Here is an 18024-nt window from a genome sequence, read left to right as displayed (position 1 = left end):
GGAGCCCTAGCAAAACTGGAGCCAATGGGAATCAGGGGGGAACCCTCCGCTGGTTGGGGTCATACCTAGCACAAAGGAAGATGGTTGTGGTTGTTGGAGGTTAGTCAGCTCAACTCCAGGACATCACTGCAGGAGTTCCTCAGGGTAGTATCCTTGGCTCAGCTATGTTTGCTGATGATTGCACAATGTTCAGCGCCATTTGCGACTCCTCAGATACTGAAGCAGTCCATGTCTAAGCAAGACTTGGACAATATCCAGGCTTAGGCTGACAAGTGACAAGTAACATTCGTGCCACACAAGTGTCAGGCAATGACCATCTCCAGCAAGGTAGAATCCAACCATCACCCCTTGATGTTCAATAGCATTACCATCACTGAATCCCTCACTATCAACATCCTGGGGGTTACCAGGAACTGAACTGGACTAGCTATACAAAGACTGTGGCTACAAGAGCAGGTCAGAGGCTAGGAATTGTGCAACGAGTAACTCACTTCCTGACTCCCCAGCGCCTGTCCACCCTACAAGGCAAAAGGTAGGAGTGTGATGGAATACTCTGCACTTGCCTTAGACTTGAATGTAAGAGGGTTGATTAGTAAGTTCGCAGATGACATGAAAATTGGTGGGGTGGTAAATAGTGAGGAGGATAGCCTTAGATTACAGGAGGACATAGACGGGCTGATCAGTGACAAATGGAATTTAATCCGGATAGGTGTGAGGTGACGCACTTGGGCAGGACAAACAAGGCACGGGAATACACGATGAATGGTAGGACCCTGGGAAGTACCGAGGATCAGAGGGACCTTGGTGTGCATGCCAACCGGTCCCTTAAGGTAGTGGGACAGGTAGATAAGGTGGTTAAGAAGGCATTTAGGATACTTGCCTTTATTAGCCGAGGCATAGAATATAAGAACAGGGAGGTTATGCTGGAACTGTATAAAATGCTGGTTAGGCCACAGCTAGAGTATTGCATGCAGTTCTGGAATCCGCATTATAGGAAGGATGTGATTGCACTATAGAGAGTGCAGAGGAGATTTACCAGGATGTTGCCTGAGCTGGAGAGTTTTAGTTATGAGGAGAGATTGGATAGACTGGGGTTATTTTCCCTGGAGCAGAGGAGATTGAGGGGGGTTGTGATTAAGGTGCATAAAATTATGAGGGGCATAGATAGGATAGACAGGAAGGAATTTTTCCCCTTGGTGGAGGGATCAATAACTAGGGGGCATAGATTTAAGGTAAGGGGCAGGAGGTTTAGAGGGGATGTGAGGAAGAATTTTTTCACCCAGAGGGTGGTGGGAATCTGGAACTCACTGCCTGAAAGAGTGGTGGAGGCAGAAACCCTCATAACATTTAAGAAATATTCGGATGTGTACTTGCAATGCCATGGCATACAGGGCTATGGGCCTAGTGCTGGAAAATGGGATTAGAATAGTTAGGTACTTGTTTGACTGGTGCAGACCTGATGGGCCAAATGGCCTTCTTCTGTGCTGTAGACCTCTATGACTCTATGGCTCTATGACTATGACATACACCTAAGTGGTGTAGCCTCCTATTTAAATAATATTCTACATGTGCATCATGCAGTGATCCAATAGACTATTTGTAACAATGTTCTCTACATTACTTAAGCTGTCATGGATGCCAATCCTTTGATCTGTTGCTACCTTACTTTCCATCCTTAAGAGTAAACTCTTCAGGGAAAGATTAACTTAACTTGATGATTCTATAACTTTTAAGCCAGTAATACCACTTTTATTTGCTTCCCTTAATGACAGAAAATGGGTGTGTCTTCTAAAACCTCATGTTACTCTAACTGTGTCATCCCCATCTATCAAATAAATAGGTTGAATTCTTTGGCAGCTAGTTAGAATTGAGATGGTCCTGTACTACCTAATACTAGGCTGGGAGATGGCCCAAATAGTGTGCCATATCTGTCATTTGAGCAAGGTAGGTGGGGCTAGATGAGCCAGTTGGGTAACTGGCCTGAGAGACAACAACAACTTGCTTTTATATGACAACTTTATCCATGCATCCTCAATTATGTCTCTGCTTTTGGACACCCCCATTGAGTCCGTAAGAACTTAGGGTAGCAATAATATGTTTTTGAAATCCTGTTTTATGGTCCTTTCCATCTGATCTCCCACAATGTTGTAGCCAGACAAGAAAGCCTGTTGTACTTTAAGCTGAAGGCTTCCTTAGCAGCATGGTGAGGATTCTTGAGAGTTATTCCCACTGTGCTTTGAACTACGCCACAGAGACTCAGCTACAAATGTTGACATACGTTTCTTGCTGATTTATTGTGACCTTGTACTCCTCCCACCCTTTAAAAACAGGGCCATGTATTTGATATGCATCTATATGATAAAAGGAAAAATGCCTAACTCTTTGGGTTTAGATCCATTGTCAGAACTATACTTCAGAATAATCTGCATTTGATATACTTGCAATATAAATATTTTTCCCTTTCAGTGACTGGCAAAAGCAAGCATAAATTACATCATATGTTGGGTAAAATGAAACATTAATCAAAAGTATGAAATTCCATTCTCACTGACTTAACTACAGAATTGTGTATGAGGGTCTGAGGTAGTTAATTCATGACACAACATGTCATTGTAGCCCCTGAGGGAAGTGGTTAAACTGGACAAGTGGATTTGTTTCGGTCCCCAACCACTATTATCATTTCTTTCAGAAAATTTATTGCAATATGATATTTCTCTCAGTGCAGCCAGACATTTTTATGGTCTTGCTTTATAGTGCCACCAGTTAACCTTTAAATGCCCAGATTTCAATGCTGGTAAATAATTTATTCACTGAACAGTCTAGTGGGGCTATTTATTACAAAGGTGAAAAGGAGAATGAAGAGTCCTGATTGACGTTTCACAAATGGGTACATTGCAACGTTTATATTTAATATTGCTATGGACTGAATATTGAGATACTTGTATAATTAAATAAGGAAAAGAGCAACATGAAAAAAAGGCTTATTGGAATTTGGGCTGTTTTGACAACATGGGCTCAAATTTTACTCGGAAAAATAATGGTGAGTTCACAGCGCACTCTTTAATTAACATACTAATCAGCCAGAACATTCAGGCAAAGAAAAGATACATATTGAGTTGCAAATCTCCATAGCTTGCTGGCTGATTTATACCATTCTGCCATTAGCCTTGTACAAACAGCAGCTTCCCTCAATCTCCTTGTTATTTTCAAAAACTTACTGGAGGTGTACATGAAACTCGAATTAAACTCAGTACAGAAGAGCTAGAGCTAGGATTTCACAATGCAAGTACCCTTTTAATGACATGACTATTCAAAGCCAATCAACCTCTCTGGCCCAAAAATGAAACAGTTTAAATTGTAAACAGTTTTAAATTCCTGCCTGTAGTAAATTCTTTTCAGAAGCTTAATTTAAAAAAAAATCTTACTTTTCCTTCCAGTCTCTTTCCTCCCTCCCTTTTAATCCAATCTTTCTTCCCTTCTCTTAATTTCTTTTGCAACATGTCTCTAATTCACCCTTCTTCTCCATTGTTCCTTGTTATTTTCTCAATCCTTAAACCCACTGTTTGACGCCCCCCCCCCCATTCACTATTCAGATGGCCCGTTCGTCCTTGTTACCAACTTGTACTTCGAACAACTAAAAGGACAAAGGGTGCAGGGAAATGTGCATCTTAATGCCGCACGCACACTGTGGACAGAACATGATTCTGCGCTCAGGAGTGAGTTATGAGTTGGGGGGGGGTGCGGAGGGAGCCATAGCATTGAGAGGGAAGACAGTGGGTGTGGGGTGGTGATGGAGTGCCTGTCACCTCCCTGACTCCTTCCAATTCAATCATGGATGAGAAGGCCAAGGACAGCCTTCCCACCCATAGGAGCCTGCGCCACTGGGCAGCTGGTGGGAGGGGAGTGGGGTGGGGTGGGGTGCAGAGGGTGATTGGGAGAGTGCTACTGCATGTGGGGTTGCCGCCTCCTTGTGGAATCGGGGTGGGGGCCGCCCTCCTGATCAGGCACCCTGTGGCCCACAGAATGCCCCCTCCCATCCCTCTGCAATGACACCCCCACCCGAGCTAGGAGCGACTTGATTGACCATACACTTAGCCCCATTCTGGGGCCCCCTCCATTATTGCTGGTCCGACATCTCTTGGATGCAGGACCTCCACCCTTAAAGGCATGGAAGCGCCAAAGCCAGGAAGTTAATTATATAATGGCCATAGGGTTGCATTGGGGCTTCCAGAAATGACCACAGTGGGCTTGCCCCCAACTTTCTGTCCAGTGGACAGAGCCATTAAATTCAACCCTGCAAGATGCTCCACTTTAGTAATATTTAGGCCATTATATTTTTCTGCATGGATTAATGGGAGCAGCAAGTTGCCAGCCTCCTAATCAGGTGGTGGCTAATTTAAGAATAGTTTTCTGCCATTCAGGACTGTCTGCTTCTGTAAGATTGTGGGTTTTGTTAGTTATTTTTCCATTGGTACTCTAGCCCTGAGGAAATAGTAGAACTGAAACAGAAAACATGTCTCTTCTCTGCACCAAGTGAACAGCCTATTGCCAGATCCATGTGTTACCTGCAATATCCCGGAATTCTCTACCTGACACCATTGGTGGGAGTTTTTAAAAAATTCATTCATGGAATGCGGGTATCGCTGGCTAGGCCAGCATTTATTGCCCACCCCTAGTTCCCCTTGAGAAGGTGGTGGTGAGCTGCCTTCTTGACTTGCTGCAGTCCATGTAGTATAAGTACACCCACAGTGCTGTTAAGAAGGGAGCTCCAGGATTTTGACCTAGCGATGGTGGAGGAACAGCGATATAGTTCCAAGTGAGGATGGAGAGTGGCTTGGAGGGGAATTTCCATGTGGTGGTATTCCCATGTGTCTGCTGCTCTTGTCCTTCTAGATGGTAGCAGTCGTGGGTTTGGAAGGTGCTGTCTGAGGAGGCTTGGCGAGTACCTGCAGTGCATCTTGTAGATGGTACACACTGCTGCCTCTGTGCTTTGGTGGTGGAGGGAGTGAATGTTTGCAGATGTGGTGCCAGTCAAGTGGGCCGCTTTGTCCTGGATGGTTTCAGGCTTCTTGAGTGTTGTTGGAGCTGCACGCATCCAGGCAAGTGGACAGTATTCCATCACACTCTTAACTTGTGCCTTGTAGATGGTGGACAGGCTTTGGGAAGTCAGAAGTTAAGTTATTCGCTGCAGGATTCTGTGCCTCTGACCTGCTTTTGTAGCCACAGTATTTACATGGATAATCCAGTTTAGTTTCTGATCAATGGTAACCCCAGGATGTTGATAGTGGGAGATTCAGGAATGGTAATGCCATTGAATGTCAAAGGGCAATAGTTAGATTCTCTCTTGTTGGTGATGGTCATTGCCTGGCACTTGTATCACGTGAATGTAACTTGCTACTTTTCAGCCAAAGTCTGGATATTGTCCAGGTCATTCTGCATTTGGACATGGACTGCTTCAGTATCTGAGGAGTCATGAATGGTGCTGAGCATTGTGCAATCATCAGCAAGCATCCCCACTTATGACTTTATGATGGAAGGAAGGTCATTGATGAAGCAGCTAAATATGGTTGGGCCTTAGACACTACCCTGAGGAACTCCTGCAGTGATGTCCTGGAGCTGAGATGATTGACCTCCAACGACCACAACCATCTTCCTTTGTTGTATGTATGACTCCAACCAGCGGAGAGTTTTCCCCTTGATTCCCATTGACTCCAGTTTTGCTAGGGCTCCTTGATGCCACACTTGGTCAAATGCTGCCTTGATATCAAATGCAGTCACTCTCACCTCACTTCTGGAGTTCAGCTCTTGTGTCCATGTTTGAACCAAGGCTGTAATGAGGTCAGGAGCTGAGTGGCCCTGCTGGAACCCAAACCTAGCCTTAGTGAGCAGGTTATTGCTAAGCAAGTGCTGCTTGATAGTACTGTTGATGACGCCTTCCATCACTCTACTGATGATTGAGAGTAGACTGATAGGGTGGTAATTGTCCGGGTTGGATTTGTCCTGCTTTTTCTGAGCAGGGCATAGCTGATCAATTTTCAACATTGCTGGCTAGGTACCAGTGTTGTAGTTGTATCGGAACAGCTTCGCTAGGAGTGCAGTACGTTCTGGAGCACAAGTCTTCACTACTATTGCTAGAATATTGTCAGGGCCCATAGCCTTTGCAGTATCCAGTGCCTTCAGCCGTTTCTTGATATCATGTGGAGTGACTCAAATAGGTTGAAGGTTGACATTTGTGATGTTGGGGACCTCTGGAGGAGGCCGAGATGGATCATCCACTTGGCACTTCTGGCTGAAGATTGTTGTAAATGCCTCAGCCTTATCTTTTGCACTGATGTGCTGGGCTCCCCCATCATTGAGGGTTGGGATATTTGTGGAGCCTCCCCTTCCAGTGAGTTGCTTAATTGTCCACCACCATTCACGACTGGATGTAGCAGGACTCCAGAGCTTAGATCTGATCTGTTGGTTGTGGAATTGCTTGGCTTTACCTATCATTTGCCGCTTATGCTGTTTGGCACGCAAGTAGTCCTGTGTTATTGCTTCACCAGGTTGACACATCGTTATTAGGTATGCCTGGTACTGCTCCTGGCATGCCCTCCTGAACTCTTCATTCATCCAGGGATGATCTGCTGGCTTGTTGGTAATGGTAGAGTGCCAGGCCATGAAGTTACAGATTGTGGTTGAGTACAATTCTGCTGCTGTTGATAGCTCACACTGCTTCATGGATAGCTAGTCTTGAGTTGTAAGATCTGTTCAAAATCTATCCCACTTAGCACAGTAGTAGTGCCACACAACACGATGGAGAGTATCCTCAATGTGAAAGCGGTCCTTTGTCTCCTCAAGGACTGTGTGGTGATCACTCTTACCGATACTGTCATGGACAGATGCATCTGCAGCAGGCAGGTTGGTGAGGATGAGGTCAAGTATGTTTTTCCATGTTGTTGGTTCTCCCATCACTTTCCAGAGACCCAGTCTAGCAGCTATGTCCTTTAGGACTCGGCCAGCTTGGTCTGTCGTGGTGCTACCGAGCCACCCTTGGTGATGGACATTGAAGTCCCCTACCCAGAGTACATTCTGGGCCCTCGCCATTTCAGTTCTTCCTCCAAGTGGTGTTCAACACGGAGGAGTACTGATTCATCAGCTGAGTGAGGGGGGGGGGGTGTTGCAGGGAGGGTGGTTGGTGGTGGTAGTGGTAGGTGGTAATCAGCAATTGGTTTCCTTACCCATGTTTGCCCTGATTTCATGAGACTTCATTGGGTCCGGTGTCGACGTTGAGGACTCCCAGGGCAACCCCTCCCGACTATATACCACTGAGCCACCACCCCTACTAGGTCTGTCCTGCCGATGGCACAAGGCATACCCAGGATGGTGATGTAGGTGTCTGGGACATTGTCTGTAAGGTATAATTCCATGAGTATGTCAGGCTCTCTCAATTTTGGCACAAGCCCCCAGACGTTAGGAAGGAGAACTTTATATGGTTGACAGGGCTGAGTTTGTCGTTGACGTTTCCGGTGCCTTGGTCGATTCCTGGTGGTCTGTCTGTTTTTTTTAATCATGACAGAAGGACTGCAATCTTTCACCTCCTTATCAGTGCAGCTAAAGATGGGCAATGAAAGCAGCCACAGACTGAGGACAAACTCAAATCATCCAATTTGCTCAAAATAGCTCATGCCATTCACTAATAAATTGCATTCGGGCCAGAATTATGTTTCCGCTAAATGCGCTACAATATAAAGGAATGGAATGAACTGCAGAAAAAAGCCCCCCTAAACGAGAAGGGATAGTTGCAGCTGTGGATTTCTGAGGAAATGAAGAGAACAAAAATTGGGAGATTAAAGTTTAACAAGTGACAGTTGTTCCTGTAAATCTTTTCATGACTTCGTTCAAACTCATTTGTATCAGCCATGAGAAGGAAAGGTTTCTTCATTTAAAAAAAAAGTCCTAATTATTAAAGTACTGTTGCCTATCTGCCCCAAGGCACATGCCATTCTCCAGATGAGAGAGTGAATCGACTATCGTTCTCCGGATTCTGCCAACACTCGGCTCCAGGGCCTACGTGCGAGAAGCATAACTTGGCTTTACTTTTCCCATCCCACTCGTCGGGCTAAGTTTTGTTTCCATTCATTGTTTTGTTTTTCTACTAGGATCTGTCTGTGATTCAAAGCTTATCTTGTGGGGATTGGAGCTGCTACTTTACACAAGGCAGCTTACACCAGTGTTCGCCACTGACCCACCTCAAAAGTACTGTGCCTTGAGCAGACAGCCCCTTTGCTATTTTAGGAAGCAACTTGTCACGTTATTTATGTAACTGAAAATATTGGGCTTGCAGCGTGGGACAACCACAGAGAATTTGCAGCTGCTGGCCAAGGTGCGGTTGCTGCACTCCTTTCACCAAAGATGAATGCATTTTGAAAAATTGGAGTGAATAGGATAAAGGGACGGGAGACAGGCTGCTGTAATTCTACAAACGTTGGTCACGCAACTTTTCAGAACTCTGTTGGATTGATTCTGCCGGAAAGCATCAAGGGTGGTATAGTATAATATTAAATTGCCCTTGTGCCTGTCAGCAAGGCATGGGCAAGGTATGTTTTCCACATGCTTTTTGAATTTCTTTTCTGTGTTTGATTCAAACGCATAATTTTATCGCTCCTGTTGCAGTCTGTTTGACGTAAAATGGAACCAACTCATCATGAAACAGAATTCCTGCTGAGGATTGAATTTTGCAAAAAGGTGGTTGGAACTTATTTGTGGCTGAACCTTAAAAAGTTTTAAAAATTATGAACTGAATCTGTAGCTCCGAACTGAATTTACAGGAGAGTTTCCCCTTTGAGGGGCCACAAGGACAACAGTTATTGCGTAAAGCTACAGTACAGCTCCGCACTGACTGTAAAGTGCACATCTCCCTTGAGTCATATACCCATTTTGAGCTCACACTTAAACGCCCCCCGCCCCCCCCCCCCACATGTCTGCTGCAGGCGAAAGGCTCTACCTCGTGCCTTGGCACCATTTTGCAGGAAATGAATGATTCATATTTTGTCCCCTGACTCAGATCAGATCAGATCAGCAGTTTGCTGGGAATGAAACGATCTAATTTTATTATATCGTATTCAGGGATTTTTACTGGTATCTTGCAAATCGTTTTTCTCAATTCCATCCATTTTTTCCATGTAAAAATGCAAATGATTTCTGCCATTTGTCATTGTGAACCGAGTGGGGGGTGAATTAGCACTTGACATTCTGCCAACACATTATTGTTTACTTTCAGGGAATGTGATAGCTGCACTCACTCCTGCGCTTGTAGTTAACGTGATATTGCACTGCCATTTTGTTTGCATATTGGCTTGAAAAATATGAGAACCTCTAGGCTCAGATTTTCCAATGCCTTTAAGTTATTTTTATTCCTTCAAAGGGAAAAAAAAGCCACTTCACAAATGGCACCTTTCAAACTCTTGTGCTGTGTGAGGTAATTTCCTTCTAGAGCCCAAACGCATTGATGTGTAGGAATTCTCTGAATATGCAAAAAATAGATCGGTTAATATTAAATTCAGCAATGTGCGATTTTGCTGCTTTGCCAAATGCACTCAAGTGGATTTGTCACAGGCATGTGGGCCTAGAAATTATGACACCCAAGGATGCAGCGTGTGCACATTCATTTCACCTCGATTGAAATTGTGCCACCCAGCATATTTGTAAAGGTTTTGCATAGATGTTCAGGACACACACCTCAATCAGGTATTAGGTCTTTTTCAAATGCAATTAGGAAGACCTTTGCCTGTTTGAGGTACCTTCTGCGAAATTTGTCTGTGACTGGCCGCAACATGCACCATACATGCATGATAAGGCCTCTAAGCCGGTTGACAGCCATAGCAGCTGTTCTGAGGAGACCCTGGAGGCAATCTCGGGCGAGGTAAATCGAAGTTTCTTTTTTACACACCCTTCCCAAAGACCAGAAATAATCACATGCTCGAGGGAAAGATTTTTTTTTATTCCAATCTTTCATGGGATGTGTGTCGCCTGCAAGGCCAGGTTTGGTTGCCCATCCCCCATTTGTCTTTGAGAAGGTGGTGGTGAACCACCCTCTTAAATTGGTGCAGTCTATCAGGTATTGATATACCCACAGTGCTATTAGGAAGGGAATTCCAGGATTTTGACCCAGCCACAGTGAAGGAACAATGGTATAGTTCCAAGTTAGGATGGTGTGTGGAGGGGTACTTCTGGGTGGTGGTGTTCCCATGTATCTGCTGCCCTTTTTGCTTCTAGGTAGTAGATGTTTTTGGATTTAGAAGGTGCTTTCGAAGGAGCTTTGGTGAGTTGCTGCAGTGCACACTGCTGCTACTGTGCATCAGTGGTGGAGGGAATGAATGTTTAAAGCAATTCATTGGGTTCCAATCAAGTGGGCTGCTTTGTCTTGGATGCTGTCAAGCTTCTTGAGTGTTGTTGAAGCTGCGCTCATCCAGGCAAGTGGAGAGTATTCCATCACACTTCTGATTTGTGCCTAGTAGATGGTGGACAGGTTTTGGGGAGTCAGGAGATTAGTTACTCACCATAGGATTCCTGTGGCCTGCCCTTGTAGTCACAGTATTTATATGGCTGGTCCAGTTAAGTTTCTGGTCAAGGGTAACTCCCCCAGGGTGCTGTTAGTGGTGGATTCAGCGATGTAATGCCGTTGAATTTCAAGGGGAGAAGGTTAGATTCTCACTCGTTAGAGATGGTCATTGCCTGGCACTTGTGTGGCGCAAATGTTACTTATCAGCTGAAGCCTGTATGTTATAGCTTTACCAAGTTGACACCTCATTTTTAGGTATGCCTGGAGTGCTCTTGCACTCTTCATTGAAGCAGGGTTGATCCCTTGGCTTGATGGTAATGGTAGAGTGGGGGATATGCCAGGCCATGAGGTTACAGATTGTGTTCGAGCACAATTCTGCTGCTGCTGATGGCCCACAGAACCTCATGGATGTGTCTTAAGTTGCTAGATCTGTTTGAAATCTATCCCATTTAGCATGGTGGTAATGCCACACAACACTATGAAAGGTATCCTCAATGTGAAGGTAGGACTTCATCTCTGCAACAACTGTACGGTGGTCACTCCTACCGATACTGTCATGGGCAGATGCACCTGCTGCAGCCAGGTTGGTGAGGATGAGGTCAAGTATGTTTTCCCCCCTCGTTGGTTCCCTCATCACCTGCTGCAGACCCAGCCTAGCAGCTATGTCCTTTAGGACTTGGCCAGCTTGGTCTGTAGTGATGCTACTGAGCCACTCTTGGTGATGGACATTGAAGTCCCCCACCCAGAGTACATTCTGGGACCTTGTCACCCTCAGTGCTTCCTCAAGTGGTGTTCAACATGGAGAAGCACTCACTCATCAGCTGAGGGAGGGCACTACCCCAGCAAGGGGTTTCCTTGCCCATGTTTGACCTGATGCCATGAGACTTCATGGAACCCAGAGTTGATGTTGGGGACTCCCAGGGCAATTCCCTCCCGACAGTATACCCCTGTGCCGCCACCTCTGCTGAGCCTATCCTGCCGGTGGGACAGGACATACCCAGGGATGGTGATGGTGGTGTCTGGGAAATTATCAGTAACGTATCATTCTGTGAGGATGACTATGTCAGGCTGTTGCTTGAATAGTCTGTGAGACAGCTTTCCCAATTTTGGCAATAGCTCCCAGATGTTAGTAAGGAGAGCTTTGCAGGGTAGACAGGGATGAGTTTGCCGTTGTTGTTTCCAATGCTTAGGTCAATGCCAGGTGGTCCGGCCAGTTTCATTCCTTTTTTGTGACTTTGTAGCAGTTTTTTACAACTGAGTGGCTTGCTAGGCCATCTCAGAGGGTATTTAATAGTCAGATACATTGCTGTGGGTCTGGAGTCATGTGTAGGCCAGACCAGGTAAGTATGGCAGATTTCCTTCCCTAAAGGACATTAGTGAACCAGATGGGTTTTTATAATAATGGACAATGGACTATGCCAGCTCAGTCAGTAGTGGTGCTACTGAGCTACTCTTGACGATTTGTGCATAAATACTCCTATATTTCTGATGGTAATCAGGTCATAGTCCTGAATATTAGCCAGTCTCCGGGCCACAGTGACTTTGTAGTCTCAGCTTTCAGGCAAATATTGTAGAGAATTGAGCAGAGATCAATGTCAGTGAAGGAAAACACAAGATAATTTTGGTCACGGCCTAATTAGCAATGGAGAAGAACCGAATAAATCTCTAGAATAAGTCAGCTGCTTCAGATTGCTATTAAGCTAAAGAGTGCACGTGGATTATAACCTTAACCTAAATTCAGTCGGTCTTATCTGCAGCACAAACTATTGATATTATTCTTTATTTGTACCCCATATCAATTGAAAAATTTGTAAAATCTACACTTGAATGTTATGTCTCCTCATATGATCACCATTCAACACAATAAAAACCTGTGGATACTAACTTTGTACGGCCTACGTTTACATTGGCCTGAATCAATAAGTGACCTTGTATAACACAGAAGTACACAAATAGCCTGGTAATTTTTAACTTGTTAGAGGTTAGCTTGGAGCTTTGCTCTTGGCCTCACAAGGCTTTCATTGAGTCCCCCAGTTTTTTGTTTGTGAGCCGACGCAGTTACCCAAGTCCCTCCAGCAACAGTTTGGTTTGGGAGGGGCAAAAGGATTTGGTATCTACAAATGGTCAATCTCATTGATCCTGATACTATGGTGTGAGTTCCACAGCCCACTTGCACCTGTAGAGGAATTGTTTGCTTTTTTGAAGTTTATCATGTGTGGTATGAGTATGATTTTGTCCACAACCAGGATGAACACTTGGAATGGGGAGGTTGTGGGGGGGAGGAAACCTGGGAAAATGATTTGAGGGAAGGGGGTACTTTCTGCCATGATCTTTATAACTTCAGAGTTATCACATGAGACTGCCTGCATGTAACTAAATGAGGATTATCCACAGAAATGTCTGTGTTTTTTGAGCATGTCCTATTATGTAGAATTACCAGGTGTGTATTTTGATGTGGATAACAGCAATTGCAGCAGTCATGTCTGATACTTTAAAGGCTCAGGCACATCTCTTCGTCAAATTATTTTCCTAGACCCCATCCCCACCACCCTCCTTGTTGAGGACAAACTCATGCTATACCATAAATGAATCAGCGGATTTGATTAACTACCACCAAGAAACAACTGCTCTGCTGATGGACACCAGCTTTACTCACTGTCCCAAACGTTAATCACTATGTCTCCCCCTTGATTCCCCCCACCTCCATGTGCTAAAATTATTTTGTTGTTTGCAGATTAATACTCTGCTCTGTTAAGTTATAGGAACTATGGGACGGGTTTAGTGACTGTACAGTTCAGGATGATCCTATTAAATTAATATGCCTTTCTATCTGGAGTACTGAAATCACAGAATGTTAGATAACTAGATTTTCTGCATGTACTGTGTTAATGGATATATATTGTGAATATTGGTTTTATATCTCTGAAGCTTTACTCAAGAATGTAAAGTAACTTGGACATTTTATTTTAACATTCCTTTATCGTGCGTCTATTTCCATCAGTTATTGTAGGGAAGGAATTTTAATTTAGCTTGAATCAATGTCATCAGTGTTTTCCTACTTTGGGAATGATTTAAAATAGATGTTTCAGCTGTTCACCTTAATAATGTTATAGATTTCTTACCAAGTAAACCTCAAAAAGGATATAAGATTAAAACTCAATCTCGCTGCCTTCCCCAAAGTTTGAAATGTGTAGTGGTTGGCAGTTAACTGTCAGTCACTATCACCGGTGCATTCTCCATGGCAACGCCTCTACCAATCAGAGTCCACTTGCCAGTCATTCAGCACTCTTCACATACAATAGCATAAATTGTTGTTTTCCCCTTATATGGTATTCTTGCAAAGTATCCTGATGAGTGCAAGATAAAAAGCTTTGACATTTTTTTTTCAGCAATGCTTAAGTTCCACATACCAAATGGCAGTATTTGTGTTATGTTCGGAAACATAACATATACACTGTAAATGTATCCATACTCTATGGAGAAAATGTCATAAGGGGAATATAGTCTAAACCTTTTATTAATATAATTTTTGATTACTGTTAATTCAGTTCTGTTTCTTCATTGTAGGTGGACATCAATGAAGCTTCCAGTGAAATGGTGGCAGCCCCAAAGTGCCAATCTTCCCAGGAGTCATCATCACAGGTGCACAACGGAGAGGTGGAAAGTAACCAGCAAGACATAGGGAACTCACAGCAGTTTGGAGAGAGAAGTGTTCCTGAAAATGGTGACCGGAGAAAATCTGTCCCTGAGGCTCAGAACTTGAAAGATCAGGAGTCAAATGAAGAAAGCACAAGTCTGGATGGAGAAACTGAAATAGATTTGGAGATGGAGAATGGATGTTATACCCCAAAAGATGGGCAGGATTCTGAAAAGGGAGAAAATGAGAAGGTACCATCCACTCTCAGAAAGAAGTACAAAAAACGACAATTGGAAGCTGCTGAAAAAGGTTTGAAAACTTGTTAATAAATCTATATACCTACATCTTCAGGATCCCAACCAGACCTCAAAAGTAGCTGTGGTTCAGGCACCCTTTATAAAATAATGCTTCTAAAAGTCACAAACAGCCCAAGATTTTGAGGTTCCTTAAATTGTTTTTATTAAAGTATTTCCAATTGAAAGGTCTGTCCCTACTGTCTCAGTATTACATGCAACAGGGCTTATAGAACAAGCATTAAACTCTCCGCAGCAAAATTGTGGTAGGTGCAAAAATCTGAACTTGAGTATACTGACATGGAGAACTGAGGCGACTGAATTAGGCTTAATGTTTGGGAAAATAATGTTTATACAGTTAAGTAAATCTTTTGAGAAACTAACTCTCGAATGTCTGTGCTGTTGCTCCTAGAATTAGCAATGAATAACTGGGATTAGTTTTTGTGTTCATCGAACTTGTTCATTCCAGAATCAACAATCATCAGGCACACTCTCTAGATAAACTATTAGAGCTAATTTATGGGATGGACCACAGTAGTGTGTTTTTGTAGTACAGTGTCATCAAGAGCCATTGATTTAAATGGCTCTCACTGTCAGCCATGCATGATACAAAATATATGACTGTCTTACACAAAAACAAAATTGTGCTAATTGCCTGTCAGACATTTTCTGGAAGCAGAATTTGTTACGTATCTGAAAAGTACATCCATTAATATCCAGCCCAAGCTGTTGTGCATTGTCCTTTAACTCATTGCATTAACCAAGGTACATTTCACTAAGCGCTTACCAGTGTGTCTTCAATGACTTTACAGCATAGAAGGAGTTTGGGCTAATAGTGCTCCCTCATTTTTGGAAGTTCTGCAGGAGCTCTCCTTTACACAAATTGAAGCATAACATTTCTCAATGAACAATGGTTACTTGCTAAACAAGTTTTTGCATTGTAAGAAGAGAGTATCCTGCTTGACCAATCGCATTGTCTTTTTTGGGGGAAGTGTACTGTCGAAAGTGACATGACGCACCAGAGCTGTCAGAAAATGTTTAACAAAAGTTCTTTAAACAAGACATCGAAGCGTAAGCTGATGGGAGCTCAGGACGCAGACAGAAAGGTCAAAAAATCACCTGAAGGTGAAAATGACAATGATAAGCTGGTCAAATGCAATCAAAGCTGATGAGGTAGCCAAAGACCTAAAGAATGAGCTGTAAATAAAAATTTACAATTGGATGACACTGTTACAGATAAAATTCAGCTTTAGTTTGAAGAAAGAATTGGTAATATGCATGGAGGCAATTTGGGCCAGTGGAGAGTCCCAGCTATTTTGAGACTTGGGAATCATTAGCATGACACCTGCGCATTGCACACTGAGAATGGGTGTCCCACTGCAGCTCATGGCTGGCTAGATGAGGATGCTGAATCAGTCAACAGGCAGTTTGGCCCAGAAGCGCTGTGTGACAGCAACCCATAGTATTATTGTAGAGCCTAGGGGACCACTCCTGCTCCTCCTGGCCCCATACAACTGAAATCAAAAAAGATTTGTAGCCATTCAACAAAAAATGTTATAAATGCTGCACCTATTTGTTGTCAAAATTGCAGTTGAGCTGATGTTTACATCATAGTCGCATAACTTGTATATGAAAGTAATCTACCACTGCATATAGACAGGTGCTCCAGCTGCCCATTGATAGAACCCTTCCAAGATGGTAATGGCAGGAGTATCAGCATGAATGGGAGCATTTTCCAGCCAGTACTACAATGTCTACATTGAACAGGCTGACCTAACATTGGTCCCATACTCAGTGTTATGTCTTCATGTTCCCAGAATTTGAAATAATCACACTTTTAGACTCAAAATGCTGGAGTTTCATTGAATGTATTTCTTACAACCCTCTGGCTGTTGGACCGATACATTGTTCACTGGCATCTGACTGCAGTGCAGCAGTAAATGTGCCACCCTGGTGGTACATTCATATAACAATTAGTTCCTATCTCTTTACGAATAATATATCAATGTAACACCCTTATATACTCTATATATCAATTTAGCTGTTCCAATGGTAACTTTTGTTTTATTATGTCCAAACTAAAGAAGATTCAGGATCGACTTCTATAAATAACTGAACTCCTTAAGAGTCTTTTATCTTTGCCTCAAAAAATATTTTTCATAGTATCATTCAGGTGATAAAATGTTGTGCCTCTTCTTCTGATCTGAAGCTGAACGAGCGCTGTGTTACGACTCAGTAGCATATGTTTCTCTTCCAACCAGCCTATGTGCCTGTCTTCCATCAGCTTTTCAGTTTCCTACTCAGCTTGGTTTCTTGCCTTTCATATTTCCTCTTTTAAAAGCTCCAGCATTTCTCAGTTTGTTATTGGTCTCCAGTAAATAATTCTCTGACTGTGATATTGTATTAAATTGCATCACTAATTTGCTGTCTGAACTCAGCATTTCATGCAGATGTATGACTTCTGTGCCTGTCGTGTTCTAAAACTCATCATCACCTTCCAGGGTATGGATGTTTTAGTTTCGTTACCACCTGTTGCTCAGTCTCTGATAACTCATTTACCATCTTCTTTCCTTGTTCTGCACATCTTTTCCCAGTGGTTGGTCTCTCCACAAGCTCTATAGTTTAATCCATATGTGGGACATTTCCTTCTGTTTGTGAACTCATGTGGTCATCCACAGCTCTTGCACATCTTTCCCTCTGTCTGATCTGCATTCTTTTGTTGCTGTTTCACTGCATCATTCCCGTTGCCTTTCTCTTGACTTAACTGGAGGCTAGCCATCTGGGTAGTAAGCATCTTCATCTGCCTGCTCGCGGCTTCATGTGCTCTGGCAGTGTCCATCGCCTGAGTTTGTCCTTTCCAATGAAATCTCTTTCTACTTCAGGGTGTGCAAAACCCCAAATGAACTGAATATCAGCCTTTCAATTCTTTACTTGAATTAACATTTTCTGGCTGCTTTTTTCAATCTTGTTGAAATTATCAACAGGCTCACCTGGAGTGCAGCAATAGATGTGGCATTGTAGATGTACATTCGCATAACAATTAGTTACTAGCTCTTTACGAATAATATAACAATGTAACACTCAGTAAATGCTGATGAAGTAGCTAAGGGAAAAGTAGAAAGCAATCTTGGGTTGTCTATAGACTCAGCAATTAATATGTCTAATCACTGTAGAGCAGAAATCAATGAAGCAGATAGAACGTGAAATATTATGTCCCATTGCAGTGCTCAGTTCAAACTACAGCTTGGCCAGAATTTTCAGGTCGGCGAGTGGGGGCAGGGCCCACTCACCAATGCGTAAAATGAGGTGCGGTGACGTCGGATGGGCTGAGTCAGCTGCACGCCCACCAAACTGTCAAAGGCCTAATAAGGCCATTTAAATATCAATTAAACTAATAAACTGAGCTGCCCGTCCAACCTTAAGGTTGTCGGGCAGGCGAAGAGCCCAGGCGGCCTTCGCATTTTTGATAGAACCTCATCCACGGGCGGGATGAGGTTTCGTGAAGGGTTTATAAACGAAATAAAATTCTTTCATTAATGTTCATTGACATG

At 43.4% G+C, this 18024-nt stretch overlaps 1 protein-coding gene across 6 annotated transcripts in view; it reads left to right on the top strand.

Annotated features, from left to right (window-relative positions):
- The window catches only part of dnmt3ab (DNA (cytosine-5-)-methyltransferase 3 alpha b), a 620530-nt gene that overhangs the window by 161002 nt on the left and 441504 nt on the right, over nucleotides 1-18024 (top strand). For all 6 annotated transcript variants that reach the window (XM_041188736.1, XM_041188735.1, XM_041188734.1 and 3 more), the window contains one exon: nucleotides 14111-14489. In XM_041188736.1, the coding sequence (XP_041044670.1) occupies nucleotides 14111-14489 (379 nt within the window). The remainder of the gene's footprint in view (nucleotides 1-14110; nucleotides 14490-18024) is intronic.

The sequence above is a fragment of the Carcharodon carcharias genome, chromosome 5, assembly GCF_017639515.1.
Source record: "Carcharodon carcharias isolate sCarCar2 chromosome 5, sCarCar2.pri, whole genome shotgun sequence".
Taxonomy (NCBI): Eukaryota; Metazoa; Chordata; class Chondrichthyes; order Lamniformes; family Lamnidae; genus Carcharodon; species Carcharodon carcharias.
This window is presented reverse-complemented; position numbering and strand designations above follow the sequence as displayed.